Here is a 12,093-nt window from a genome sequence, read left to right as displayed (position 1 = left end):
AAATTCAGGAAAAAATGAGGTAAAAATGGGGAAAATCAAGGGAAAATGATAAAAAATGGGGAAAATCAGGGGAAAATGATCCAGGAATAGGGAAAATCAGGGGAAAATTATCCAGGAATGGTGAAATTTGGGAGAAAATGTGGTAAAAACGGGGAAAATCAGGGGAAAATGATAAAAAATGGGGAAAATCAGGGGAAAATTATGCAGAAATGGTGAAATTCAGGAGAAAATTAGGTAAAAATGGGGAAAATCAGGGGGAAATGATAAAAAATGGGGGAAATCAGGGGAAATGATTAAAAAATGGGGAATATCAAGGGAAAATGATAAAAAATGGGGAATATCAAGGGAAAATGATAAAAAATGGGGGAAATCAGGGGAAAATGTGGCAAAAATGGGGAAAATCAGGGGAAAATGTGGTAAAAATGGGGAAAATCAGGGGGAATGATAAAAAAATGGGGAATATCAAGGGAAAATGATCCAGAAATAGGGAAAATCAGGGGGAAATGTGGTAAAAATGGGGAAAATCAGGGGGGAAATGAGGAAAAATGAGGAAAAATCGGGAGAAAAGGGGGGGGAACAGGAAAAGCGGGGCTGGGCGGGCTCCGGACCGGGCTAAACTGGGCTAAACTGGGCTTAACTGGGCCGAAGTGGGGCAGAGCGGGGCGGGAGCGGCTGAGTCAGAGCGTCCCGGGATTAACGAGATCCGGGGAAACTGAGGCAGGAGCGGCCGCCGCCCCTCCCCCAGGGCAGGCGCGGCCACAAAAGCGCGGGGACAGCGCGGGGGGGGGGGGGGGACAGAGGCGACAGCGGGGACAGAATGGGAGAGCGGTGAGGAAATGGGGCGGAAATGGGGGGGAAATGGGGGGGAAATGGGGGGAATATGGGGGGAAATATGGGGGAAATGGGGGGGAAATGTGGGGAAATATGGGGGAAATGTGGGGGGAAATGTGTGGGAAATATGGGGGAAATGTGGGGGGAAATATTGGGGGGGAATATGGGGGAAAATATGGGGGAAATATGGGGGAATATGGCGGAAATGGGGGGAATATGGGGGAAATGTGGGGGAAATCGGGGGGAAATCGGGGGGAATATGAGAGGAAATACGGGGGAAATATGGGGGGAATTGGGGGAAAATGGGGGGAAATGTGGGGGGAAATATGGGGGAGAAATTGGGGGAATATGGAGGAAATATGGGGGAAATATGGGGGAAATATGGGGGAAGTATGGGGGGAAATATGAGGGGAATGTGGGGGTAAATATGGGGGGAATATGGGGAAAATGGGGGGGAATATGGGGGGAAATGTGGGGGAAATATGGGGGGAATATGGGGGGAAACATGGGGGGAAATGTGGGGGAAATATGGGGGGAATATGGGGGGAAACATGGGGGGAAATGTGGGGGAAATATGGGGGGAATATGGGGGGAAATATGGGGGGAAAAATGTGGGGGAAATATGGGGGAAATGTGGGGGAATATGGGGGAAATGGGGGGGGAAATGGGGAATGTGGGGGGAATGTGGGGGAAAATGTGGGGGGAATATGGGGGAAATATGGAGGGAAATGGGGAATGGGGGATATGGAAATATGGGGGGAAATATGGGAGGGAATGGAAATGGGGTAAATATGGGGAAAATATGGGGGAAATGGAAATGGAGGAATGGGAAAATGGGAAAGGGGGGAAATTGGAAATGGGGAAGAATGGGGTGAAATGGAAATGGGGGAAATGGAAATATGGGGGAAGATGGGGGAAATGGGGGGAAATGGTAAAATGGGGGTGGGAAAATGGGGGAAAATGCTGAAAATGGAAATGGAGAAAATGGAAATAAATGGGGGGAATGGGAAATGGGGGAAATGGGGGAAAATGGAAATGGGGAAAGGGGAATCGGGGAAATGGGAAATGGAGGAAATGGAGAAAAGAGGGAAATGGGCAAAATGAAGGAAAAGGTGGGAAAATTGATGGGAAATGGGGAAAATGGGAAATGGGGAAAATGGAGAAAATGGGGGAATGGGAAATGGGGGAAATGGGGGAAATGGAAATGGGGAAATGGGAAAAATGGGGGAAATGGAAATGGGGGAAATGGAAATGGGGAAATGGAAATGGGGGAAATGGGGAAAATGGGGAAAAATGGGGAAATGGGGGAAATGGAAATGGGGAAATGAGGGAAAATGGGGGAAATGGAAATGGGGGAAATGGGAAAAATGGGGAAATGGGGGAAATGGAAATGGGGGAAATGGGGGAATGGGAAATGGGGGAAATGGAAATGGGGAAAATGGGGGAAATGGGGAAATGGGGGAAATGGAAATGGGGAAAATGGGGAAAAATGGGGAAAAATGGGGAAATGGGGGAAATGGGGGAAATGGGGGAAATGGAAATGGGGGAAATGAGGAAAATGGAAATGGGGGAAATGGGGGAAGTGGAGAAACCCGGGGAGTAACGGGGAAGAAATTGGGGGAAAATTGGGGGGAAATGGGAACAGACGGAGGGGGAAGGGAGGGAGGGAGGGGCCAGGCCGTGGGGGAGGGGCAGCCGGGTCACCTGTGTCACCTTTTGTGTCCCCTCCTGTGTCCCCTCAGGGCCGTGGAGCCGCTGCTGCTGCTGCTGGTGCTGCTGCTCTCAGGTACCTGGGGACACACCTGGGGATACACCTGGGGACACCTGGGGACACACCTGGGGACACCTGGGGACAGCTGGGGACACCTGGGGACAGCTGGGGATACCTGGGGACAGCTGGGACACACCTGGGGACAGCTGGGGACACCTGGGGACAGCTGGGGACAGCTGGGGATACACCTGGGGACACCTGGGGACACCTGGGGACAGCTGGGGATACCTGGGGACAGCTGGGACACACCTGGGGACAGCTGGGGACACCTGGGGACAGCTGGGGACAGCTGGGGACAGCTGGGGTCACACCTGGGGATACACCTGGGGACACACCTGGGGACAGCTGGGGACATCTGGGGTCACACCTGGGGACACCTGGGGACAGCTGGGGACAGCTGGGGCACACCTGGGGACACACCTGGGGACACACCTGGGGATACCTGGGGACACCCCTGGGGACACCCCTGGGGACACCTGGGGACACACCTGGGGATAGCTGGGGACAGCTGGGACACACCTGGGGACACACCTGGGGATACCTGGGGACACACCTGGGGACCTCTCTGGTGGCCCAGGGGACACTCCCGGTGGCATTGTCCCCACACCTGGTGGCCCAGGGGACAATCCAGGTGTCCCCATGGAGGTGCCACACCTGGTGGCCCAAGGCAGGTGACACAGGTGTCCCCATGTCCCCATGGAGGTGCCACACCTGATGCCAGCGTCCCCATGGAGGTGCCACACCTGGCGGCCCAGGGGACAGCTCTTGGTGGCCTTGTGAAGGTGCCACGCCTGGCGGTGACTCAGGTGACACTCCTGGTGGCACTTGGTGGCCCAGGTGACAATTCTGGTGGCCCAGGGATGTGCCCCATGTGTTCTCCTCACGAGGCGCCACACCTGGTGGCACTTGGTGGCCCAGGTGACACTCCGGGTGGCATTGTCCCCATGGAGGTGCCACACCTGGTGACCCAGGTGCCATTCCTGGTGGCACTTGGTGGCCCAGGTGACACTCCTGGTGACATTGTCCCTGTGACAGTGCCACACCTGCTGTCCCCATGAGGGGACACTCCTGGTGGCATTGTCCCCGTGGAGGTGACACACTTGTCCCCATGTCCCCATGGAGGTGACACACTTGTCCCCATGTTCCTGTGAAGGTGCCACACATGGTGGCCCAGGCACCACACCTGGTGGCACTGTCCCCATGGAGGTGACACACTTGTCCCCATGAAGTGACACACCTGGTGGCCCAGGGGACACTGTGGGTGGCACCTCCATGGGGACAATTTGGTGACCCAGGTGTCACCTTTGTGGCACTGTCCCCATGGAGGTGACACGCTTGTCCCCATGTCCCCATCGAGGTGCCACACCTGGTAACCCAAGTGCCATTCCTGGTGGCATTTGGTGGCCCGGGTGACACTCCTGGTGGCATTTGGTGACCCAGATGCCACACCTGGTGGCACTGTCCCCATGGAGGTGCCACACCTGCTGTCCCCATGTCCCTGTGAAGGTGCCACACCTGCTGTCCTTGTGAGGTGACACACGTGTCCCCATGAAGGTGCCACACCTGGTGGCCCAGCGGATAATGCGGGGGTGGCACTGTCCCCATGAAGTGACACACCTGGCGACCCAGGCGCCACACCTGGTGGCACTGTCCCCATGGAGGTGCCACCCTGCTGTCCCCATGAAGTGACACACTTGTCCCCAATGTCCCCATAAAGGTGCCACACCTGATGCCAGCGTCCCCATGGAGGTGCCACACCTGGTGGCCCAGGGGACATTCCAGGTGGCACTTGGTGACCCAGGCACCACACCTGCTGGCACTGTCCCCATGGAGGTGCCATCCCGCTGTCCCCATGGAGGTGACACACTTGTCCCCATGTCCCCATGGAGGCCCCACTCCTGGTGGCACTTGGTGACCCAGGCCCCACCCCTGGTGGCACTTGGTGACCAGGCCCCACCCCTGCCGCCCCCACCCCACAAAGCCCCCCCCACCCCCGTGTGTCCCTTTGTCCCCGCAGGTGCCACCGTGTGCCAGCCTCCGCCGTGTCCCCAGGGCCAGCGCGCCGAGGGCGATGGTGGCGCCTGCGTGCCGGTGTCACCCGAGGGGGACGAGGACCGGATCATCGGGGGGTACCCGTGCCTGCCCCTGTCCCAGCCCTGGCAGGCGCTGGTCTACGGCCCCCTGCAGTGCGGGGGCGTCCTGGTGCGGCCCCTCTGGGTGCTGACGGCGGCGCACTGCGTCCGCAGGTGACATGGGGACATGGGGACATCCCTGGGGACATGGGGACACAGCCTGGGGACAGCTCACAGGGACAGGTGCGGCCCCTCTGGGTGCTGACGGCGGCGCACTGCGTCCGCAGGTGACATGGGGACATCCCTGGGGACATGGGGACATCCCTGGGGACATGGGGACATGGGGACAGTGACAGGGGACAGGGGACACAGCCTGGGGACAGGGGACAGGGAGAGCTGCGGCCCCTCTGGGTGCTGACGGCGGCGCACTGCGTCCGCAGGTGACAGGGACAGCCCTGGGCACATGGGGACAATGACAGGGACAGGGATGGGGACAGGGACAGGTGCGGCCCCTCTGGGTGCTGACGGCGGCGCACTGCGTCCGCAGGTGACATGGGGACATGGGGACATGGGGACATGGGGACAGGGACAGGGACATGGGGACATGGGGACAGTGACAGGGGACAGGGACATGGGGACAGTGACAGGGACAGGGACATGGGGACAGTGACACATCCTGGGGACAGTGACAGGGACAGGGGACACGGCCTGGGGACAGGGGACACCACTCTGGGTGCTGACGGCGGCGCACTGCGTCCAGAGGTGACATGGGGACATCCCTGGGGACATGGGGACAATGACAGGGATAGGGGACAGGGGACACATCCTGGGGACAGGGACAGGTGCGGCCCCTCTGGGTGCTGACGGCGGCGCACTGCGTCCGGAGGTGACAGGGACAGGGACAGGGGACAATGACACACCTTGGGGACAGGGGACAGCCCTTGGGGACAGCACTTGGGGACAGGGGACACCACTCTGGGTGCTGATGGCGATGCACTGCGTCCGGAGGTGACAGGGACATGGGGACATGGGGACAGTGACAGGGATAGGGACATGGGGACAGCCCTTGGGGACAATGACAGGGACAGGGGACACAGCCTGGGGACAGGGGACACCACTCTGGGTGCTGACAGCGGCGCACTGCGTCCAGAGGTGACAGGGACAGGGGACAGGGGACAGGGGGACACCCCTTGGGGACAGGGACAGGGACAGGGGACAGCTCACAGGGACAGGGGACAGGGACAGGTGCGGCCCCTCTGGGTGCTGACGGCGGCGCACTGCGTCCGGAGGTGACAGGGATGGGGACATGGGGACACAGCCTGGGGACAGGGGACAGCCCTTGGGGACACACCCTGGGGACAGATGTCCTCAATGTCCCCAACCCACTCAGGATTCCCAATGTTCCCAACATCCCCTGTGTCCCCAATGTCCCCAAGGCCCCCAATATCCCCAATGTCCCCAACCCCTCCCATGTCCTCAACATCTCCAACATCCCCAAACCTCCCAATGTCCCCAACATCCCCAGCCCCCTCCATGTCCCCAAAAAGTCCCCAATGTCCCCAACCCCATCATTGTCCCCAATGTCCCCGCTCTCCCCAACGCCATCATTGTCCCCACTGTCCCCAACCCCGCCATTGTCCCCGCTGTCCCCAATGTCCCCAACCCCATCATTGTCCCCGCTGTCCCCAACGCCCTCACTGTCCCTGCTGTCCCCAATGTCCCCAACCCCGCCATTGTCCCCGCTGTCCCCAATGTCCCCAACGCCCTCACTGTCCCCGCTGTCCCCAACGCCCTCAGTGTCCCCGCTGTCCCCTGTGTCCCCCACGCCCTCAGTGTCCCCGCTGTGCCCGCAGGGGTCTCCGTGTCCGGCTGGGCGAGGATGACCTCCGGCGGCGCGAGGGGACGGAGCAGGAGCGCCGGGTGACGCTGGCCCTGCCCCACCCCAGCTTCAACCCCGTCACCCTGGACTCGGACCTGGCCCTGCTGCGCCTGGACCGGCCGGCGGCCATCGGCCGGAGCGTGCGGCCGCTGGCGCTGCCCCGGGAGTGCGGCCGGCCCGGCGAGGCCTGCCTGCTGTCCGGCTGGGGCACCGTCACCACGCCCCAGGGTCAGTGACACCAGAAATTGGGGGAAATTTGGGGGAAATTTGGGGGAATTTGGGTGAAATTTGAGTGAAATTTGGGTGAAATTTGGGTGAGCGTGCGGCCACTGGCCCTGCCCTGAGAGTCCTGCCTGCTGTCGGGCTGGGGCACCGTCACCACACCCCAGGGTAAAAAACTGGGGGCAAATTGGGGGAATTTGGGTGAAATTTGGGGAAAATTTGGGTGAAATTGAAGGGGATATTGGGGTGAAATAGGGGATGAAATTTGGGTGAAATTGAGGTGAAATTTGGGGAAAATTGAAGGGGAAATTGGGGTGAAATTTGGGGAAAATTGGCGTGAAAATAGAGTGAAATTTGGGTGAAATTGGGGTGAAATTCGAGTGAAATTTGGGGAAAATTCACAGGGAAATTGGGGTGAAATTTGGGTGAAATATGGGTGATATTGGGGTGAAATTGGAGTGAAATTTGGGGAGAATTGAAGTAGAAATTGGGGTGAAATTTGGGTGAAGTTGGGGTGAAAACTGGGAAAAAAATAAGGGGGAAATTGCGGGAATTGGGGATGGAAAATTGGGTGAGATTGGGGTGAAGTTTGGGGAAAATTGAAGGGGAAATTGGGGCGAAATTTGAGTGAAATTTGGGGAAAATTCACAGGGAAATTGGGGTGAAATTTGGAGAAAATTTGGGGGAAATTGAAGGGGAAATCGGGGTGAAATTTGGAGAAAATTTAGGGGAAATTGAAGGGGAAATTGGGATGAAATTTGGGTGAAATAGGGGATGAAATTTGGGTGAAATAGAGGTGAAATTTGGGGAAAATTGAAGGGGAAATTGGGGTGAAATTTGGGTCAAATTTGAGTGAAATTTGGGTGAAATTGGGGTGAATTTGGGGCTCCTGGGGCCATTGACCGGAGCGTGCGGCCGCTGGCGCTGCCCCGGGAGTGCGGCCGGCCCGGCGAGGCCTGCCTGCTGTCCGGCTGGGGCACCGTCACCACGCCCCAGGGTAAAAAACTGGGGGGAAATTGGGGGAATTTGGGTGAAATTTGGGGGAAATTTGGGGGAAATTCGGGGGAATTTGGGTGAAATTTGGGTGAAATTTGGGTGAAATTTGGGTGAGCGTGCGGCCACTGGCCCTGCCCCAAGAGTCCTGCCTGCTGTCTGGCTGGGGCACTGTCACCACGCCCCAGGGTAAAAAACTGGGGGGAATTTGGGTGAAATTTGGGGAAAATTGAAGGGGAAATTGGGGTGAAATGTGGGGAAAATTTGGGTGAAATTTGCAGGAAATTTGGGGAAAATTGAAGGGGAAATTTGGGGAAAATTCACAGGGAAATTGGGGTGAAATTTGGAGAAAATTGGGGGGAAATTGAAGGGGAAATTGGGGTGAAATTTGAGTGAAATTTGGGGAAAATTTGGGTGAAATTGAAGGGGAAATTGGGCTGAAATTGGGGTGAAATTTGAGTGAAATTTGGGTAAAATTGAAGGGGAAATTGGGGTGAAATTTGGGGAAAATTTGCAGGAAATTTTGGGAAAATTGAAGGGGAAATTGGGGTGAAATTTGGAGAAAATTCGGGTGAAATTTGGGTGAAATTTGAGTGAAATTTGGGGAAAATTGAAGGGGAAATTGGGATGAAATTTGAGGAAAATTGAAGGGGAAATTTGGGTGAAATTTGGGGAAAATTCACAGGGAAATTGGGGTGAAATTTGGAGAAAAATTGGGGAAAACTGAAGGGGAAATTTGGGTGAAATTTGGGGGAAAATGGAAGGGGAAATTGGGCTGAAATTTGAGTGAAATTTGGGGAAAATTGAAGGGGAAATTGGGGTGAAATTTGGAGAAAATTCGGGTGAAATTTGGGTGAAATTTGAGTGAAATTTGGGGAAAATTCATGGGGAAATTGGGCTGAAAGTTGAGTGAAATTTAGGGAAAATTGGGGTGAAATTGGGGTGAAATTTGGAGAAAATTTGGGGAAAATTGAAGGGGAAATTGGGGGGAAATTGAAGGGGAAATTGGGGTGAAATTTGGGTGAAATTGGAGTGAAATTGGGGTGGAATTTGAGTGAAATTTGGGGAAAATTCACGGGGAAATTGGGGTGAAATTTGAGTGAAATTTGGGGAAAATTGAAGGGGAAATTGGGGTGAATTTGGGGTAAAATTGGGGTGAATTTGGGGCTCCCCAGGCCAGCCTCAGCCACAGCATCCGTTACCCCTGAGTAACCCCTGAGTAACCCCTGAGTAGCCCCTGGGGCCCTCCAGGACCATCCTGGGGGTGTCCCCAGCCTGCTGACCCCCGAGTAAGCCCTGCGTAACCCATGAGTAACCTATGAGTAACCTATGAGTAAAACATGAGTAGCCCCTGGGGCCCTCCAGGACCATCCTGGGGGTGTCCCCACCCCTCTGACCCCCGAGTAACCCCTGAGTAACCCCCGAGTAACCCCCGAGTACCCGGCAGTGACGCTCCCGGACCGGCTGATGTGCGCCTACGTGCAGCTGCTGTCGGACGCCGCCTGTCGCCGGGCGTACCCGCGGCGCATCACGCCCAGCATGCTCTGCGCCGGCGTCAGCAACCGCCGCGTCGACTCCTGCCAGGTCAGCGCCCAGAGCGCCCCAAACCTGGCCTAAACGCGCCCCAAACCTGGCCTGAACGCGCCCCAAACCCGGCCTGAACGCGCCCCAAACTCGCCCCAAACCTGGCCTGAACGCACCCCAAACCCGGCCTAAACGCGCCCCAAACCCGGCCTGAACTCGCCCCAGATCTGACCTAAACTCGCCCCAAACTTGGCCTGAACTTGCCCCAAACCCGGCCTGAACTCGCCCCAAACTTGGCCTGAACTTGCCCCAAACCCGGCCTGAACGCGCCCCAAACCCGGCCCGAACTCGCCCCAAACCCGGCCTAAACTCGCCCCAAACCCGGCCTAAACGTGCCCCAAACCCGGCCTGAACTCGCCCCAAACCCGGCCTGAACTCGCCCCAGATCTGACCTAAACTCGCCCCAAACTTGGCCTGAACTTGCCCCAAACCCGGCCTGAACTCGCCCCAAACCCGGCCTAAACTCGCCCCAAACCCGGCCTGAACGCGCCCCAAACCCGGCCTGAACTCACCCCAAACCGGGCCTGAACTCGCCCCAAACCCGGCCTGAACTCGCCCCAAACCCGGCCTGAACTCGCCCCAAACCCGGCCTAAACACACCCCAAACCCGGCCTGAACTCGCCCCAGATCTGACCTAAACTCACCCCAAACCTGGCCCAAACCCGCCCCAAACCCGGCCTGAACTCGCCCCAAACCCGGCCTGAACTCGCCCCAAACCCGGCCTGAACGTGCCCCAAACCCGGCCTGAACGCGCCCCAAACCCGGCCTGAACTCACCCCAGATCTGACCTAAACTCGCCCCAAACCCGGCCCGAACTTGCCCCAAACCCGGCCCAAACTCGCCCCAGATCTGACCTAAATCCTCCCTGAATGTGCCCAAAATCTGGGCAGATTCTGCCCCAAAATCGGCCCAAAGGCTGAACAAAACCTGCCCAGAATCTGCTCCAAACCTCAGGAAGTTATGACTGAATTACACCCAAAATCTGCCCAAAATCCACTGAAAATCTGGCCCAAATCTGCCCAAAATCTGCCTGAAATCTGCCCCAAACCGGACCAAAATCTGCCCCAAATCTGCCCAAAATCTGCCTAAAATCTCAACAAAATACCCCCTAAATCTGCCCCAAATCTGATCAAAATCTGCCCAAAATTAGCGTAAAATCTGCTGACCCCTGAGTGACCCCTGAGTGACCACCACCCCAAAAATCCCCCCCCAAAAAATCCCCAAAAATTAAAAAAACCACCCCCAAAAAATCTCCAAAAAATCCCAAAAATGCCCCAAAATGACCCAGAGTGAACCCTGAGGGACCCATGAGTGACAACCCCAAAAATCCCCCAAAATCCCCCAAAATTTAAAAAAAAAAACCCAAAAAATCCCCAAATGACCCTGAGTGACCACAACCCCAAAAATCACCCAAAAAATCCCCCAAAATTCAAAAAAAGTCCGCAAAAAATCTCAAAAAAATCCCAAAAATGTCCCAAAACATCCCTGAGTGACCCCAACCCCCAAAATCCCCCCAAATCCCGCCAAATCTCAAAAAAAAATCCCAAAAATGCCCCAAAATGACCCTGAGTTACCCCTGAGTGACCCATGAGTGACAACCCCAAAAATCCCCCCCAAAATCCCCAAAAATTAAGAAAAAACCCAAAAAATCCCCAAATAACCCTGAGTGACCCCTGACCTCTGAGTGACCACAACCCCAAAAATCCCCCCCCAAAAAATCCCCAAAAATTCCAAAAAAACCCCAAAAAAATCTCAAAAAAATCCCAAAAATGCCCCAAAATGACCCTGAGTGAACCCTAAATGACCACAACCACCCCCAAAATCCCCCCAAAAAAATCCCCAAAAAATCCCCAAAAAATCCCCAAAAAATCCCCAAAATGCCCCAAATGACCCCGAGTGCCCCCGGGTGACCTCTGACCCCTGTGTGTGTCCCCAGGGTGACTCCGGGGGTCCCCTGTCCTGCAATGGGACCCTGCAGGGCGTGGTCTCCTGGGGGCTCCAGACCTGCGCCCTGCCCGGCCACCCCGGGGTCTACACCAGGGTCTGCAGGTTCATCCCGTGGATCCTGGACACCATGGACAGGAACTGACCTTGGGGACACCTTGGGGACATCATGGGGACACCTTGGGGACATGGGGACATCATGGGGACATCACGGGAACATGGGGAGATCATGGGGACAGGCTGGGAACAGGCTCAGGACATGGGGACACGGGCATGGGTCACACCAGGGTCTGCAGGTTCATCCCATGGATCCTGGACACCATGGACAGGAACTGACCTTGGGGACATGGGGACACCTTGGGGACACCTTGGGGACATGGTGACATCATGGGGACATCATGGAGATCATGGGGACACCTTGGGGACATGGGGAAATCATGGGGAGATCATGGGGACATCATGGGGACAGCCTGGGGACACGGGGATGGGTCACACCAGGGTCTGCAGGTTCATCCCATGGATCCTGGACACCATGGACAGGAACTGACCTGGGGACATGGGGACATCATGGGGACATGATGGAGATCATGGGGACATCATGGGGACATCACGGGAACATGGGGAGATCATGGGGACACGGGCATGGGTCACACCAGGGTCTGCAGGTTCATCCCCTGGATCCTGGACACCATGGACAGGAACTGACCTGGGACACCTTGGGGACACCTTGGGGACACCTTGGGGACATGGGGAAATCATGGGGAGATCATGGGGACATCATGGGGACAGCCTGGGGA

At 56.5% G+C, this 12,093-nt stretch overlaps 1 protein-coding gene across 1 annotated transcript; it reads left to right on the top strand.

The window, feature by feature from the left end:
• Nucleotides 1-2,435: 2,435 nt before the first annotated feature.
• Nucleotides 2,436-11,742, top strand: LOC139586301 (kallikrein-14-like). Its single transcript, XM_071419599.1, has 5 exons — nucleotides 2,436-2,617; nucleotides 4,620-4,848; nucleotides 6,528-6,781; nucleotides 9,216-9,352; nucleotides 11,289-11,742. Exons 1-5 carry the CDS (start codon nucleotides 2,467-2,469, stop codon nucleotides 11,439-11,441), a joined length of 924 nt encoding a protein of 307 aa, XP_071275700.1. The 5' UTR covers nucleotides 2,436-2,466; the 3' UTR covers nucleotides 11,442-11,742.
• Nucleotides 11,743-12,093: the final 351 nt, after the last annotated feature.

The sequence above is a fragment of the Agelaius tricolor genome, unplaced genomic scaffold (assembly GCF_023055355.1).
Source record: "Agelaius tricolor isolate 1412-34295 unplaced genomic scaffold, bAgeTri1.0.p SCAF_111, whole genome shotgun sequence".
NCBI classification, from domain to species: Eukaryota; Metazoa; Chordata; class Aves; order Passeriformes; family Icteridae; genus Agelaius; species Agelaius tricolor.
The sequence above is the reverse complement of the archived record's forward strand: the minus strand, read 5'-3'. Positions and strand labels throughout refer to the sequence as shown.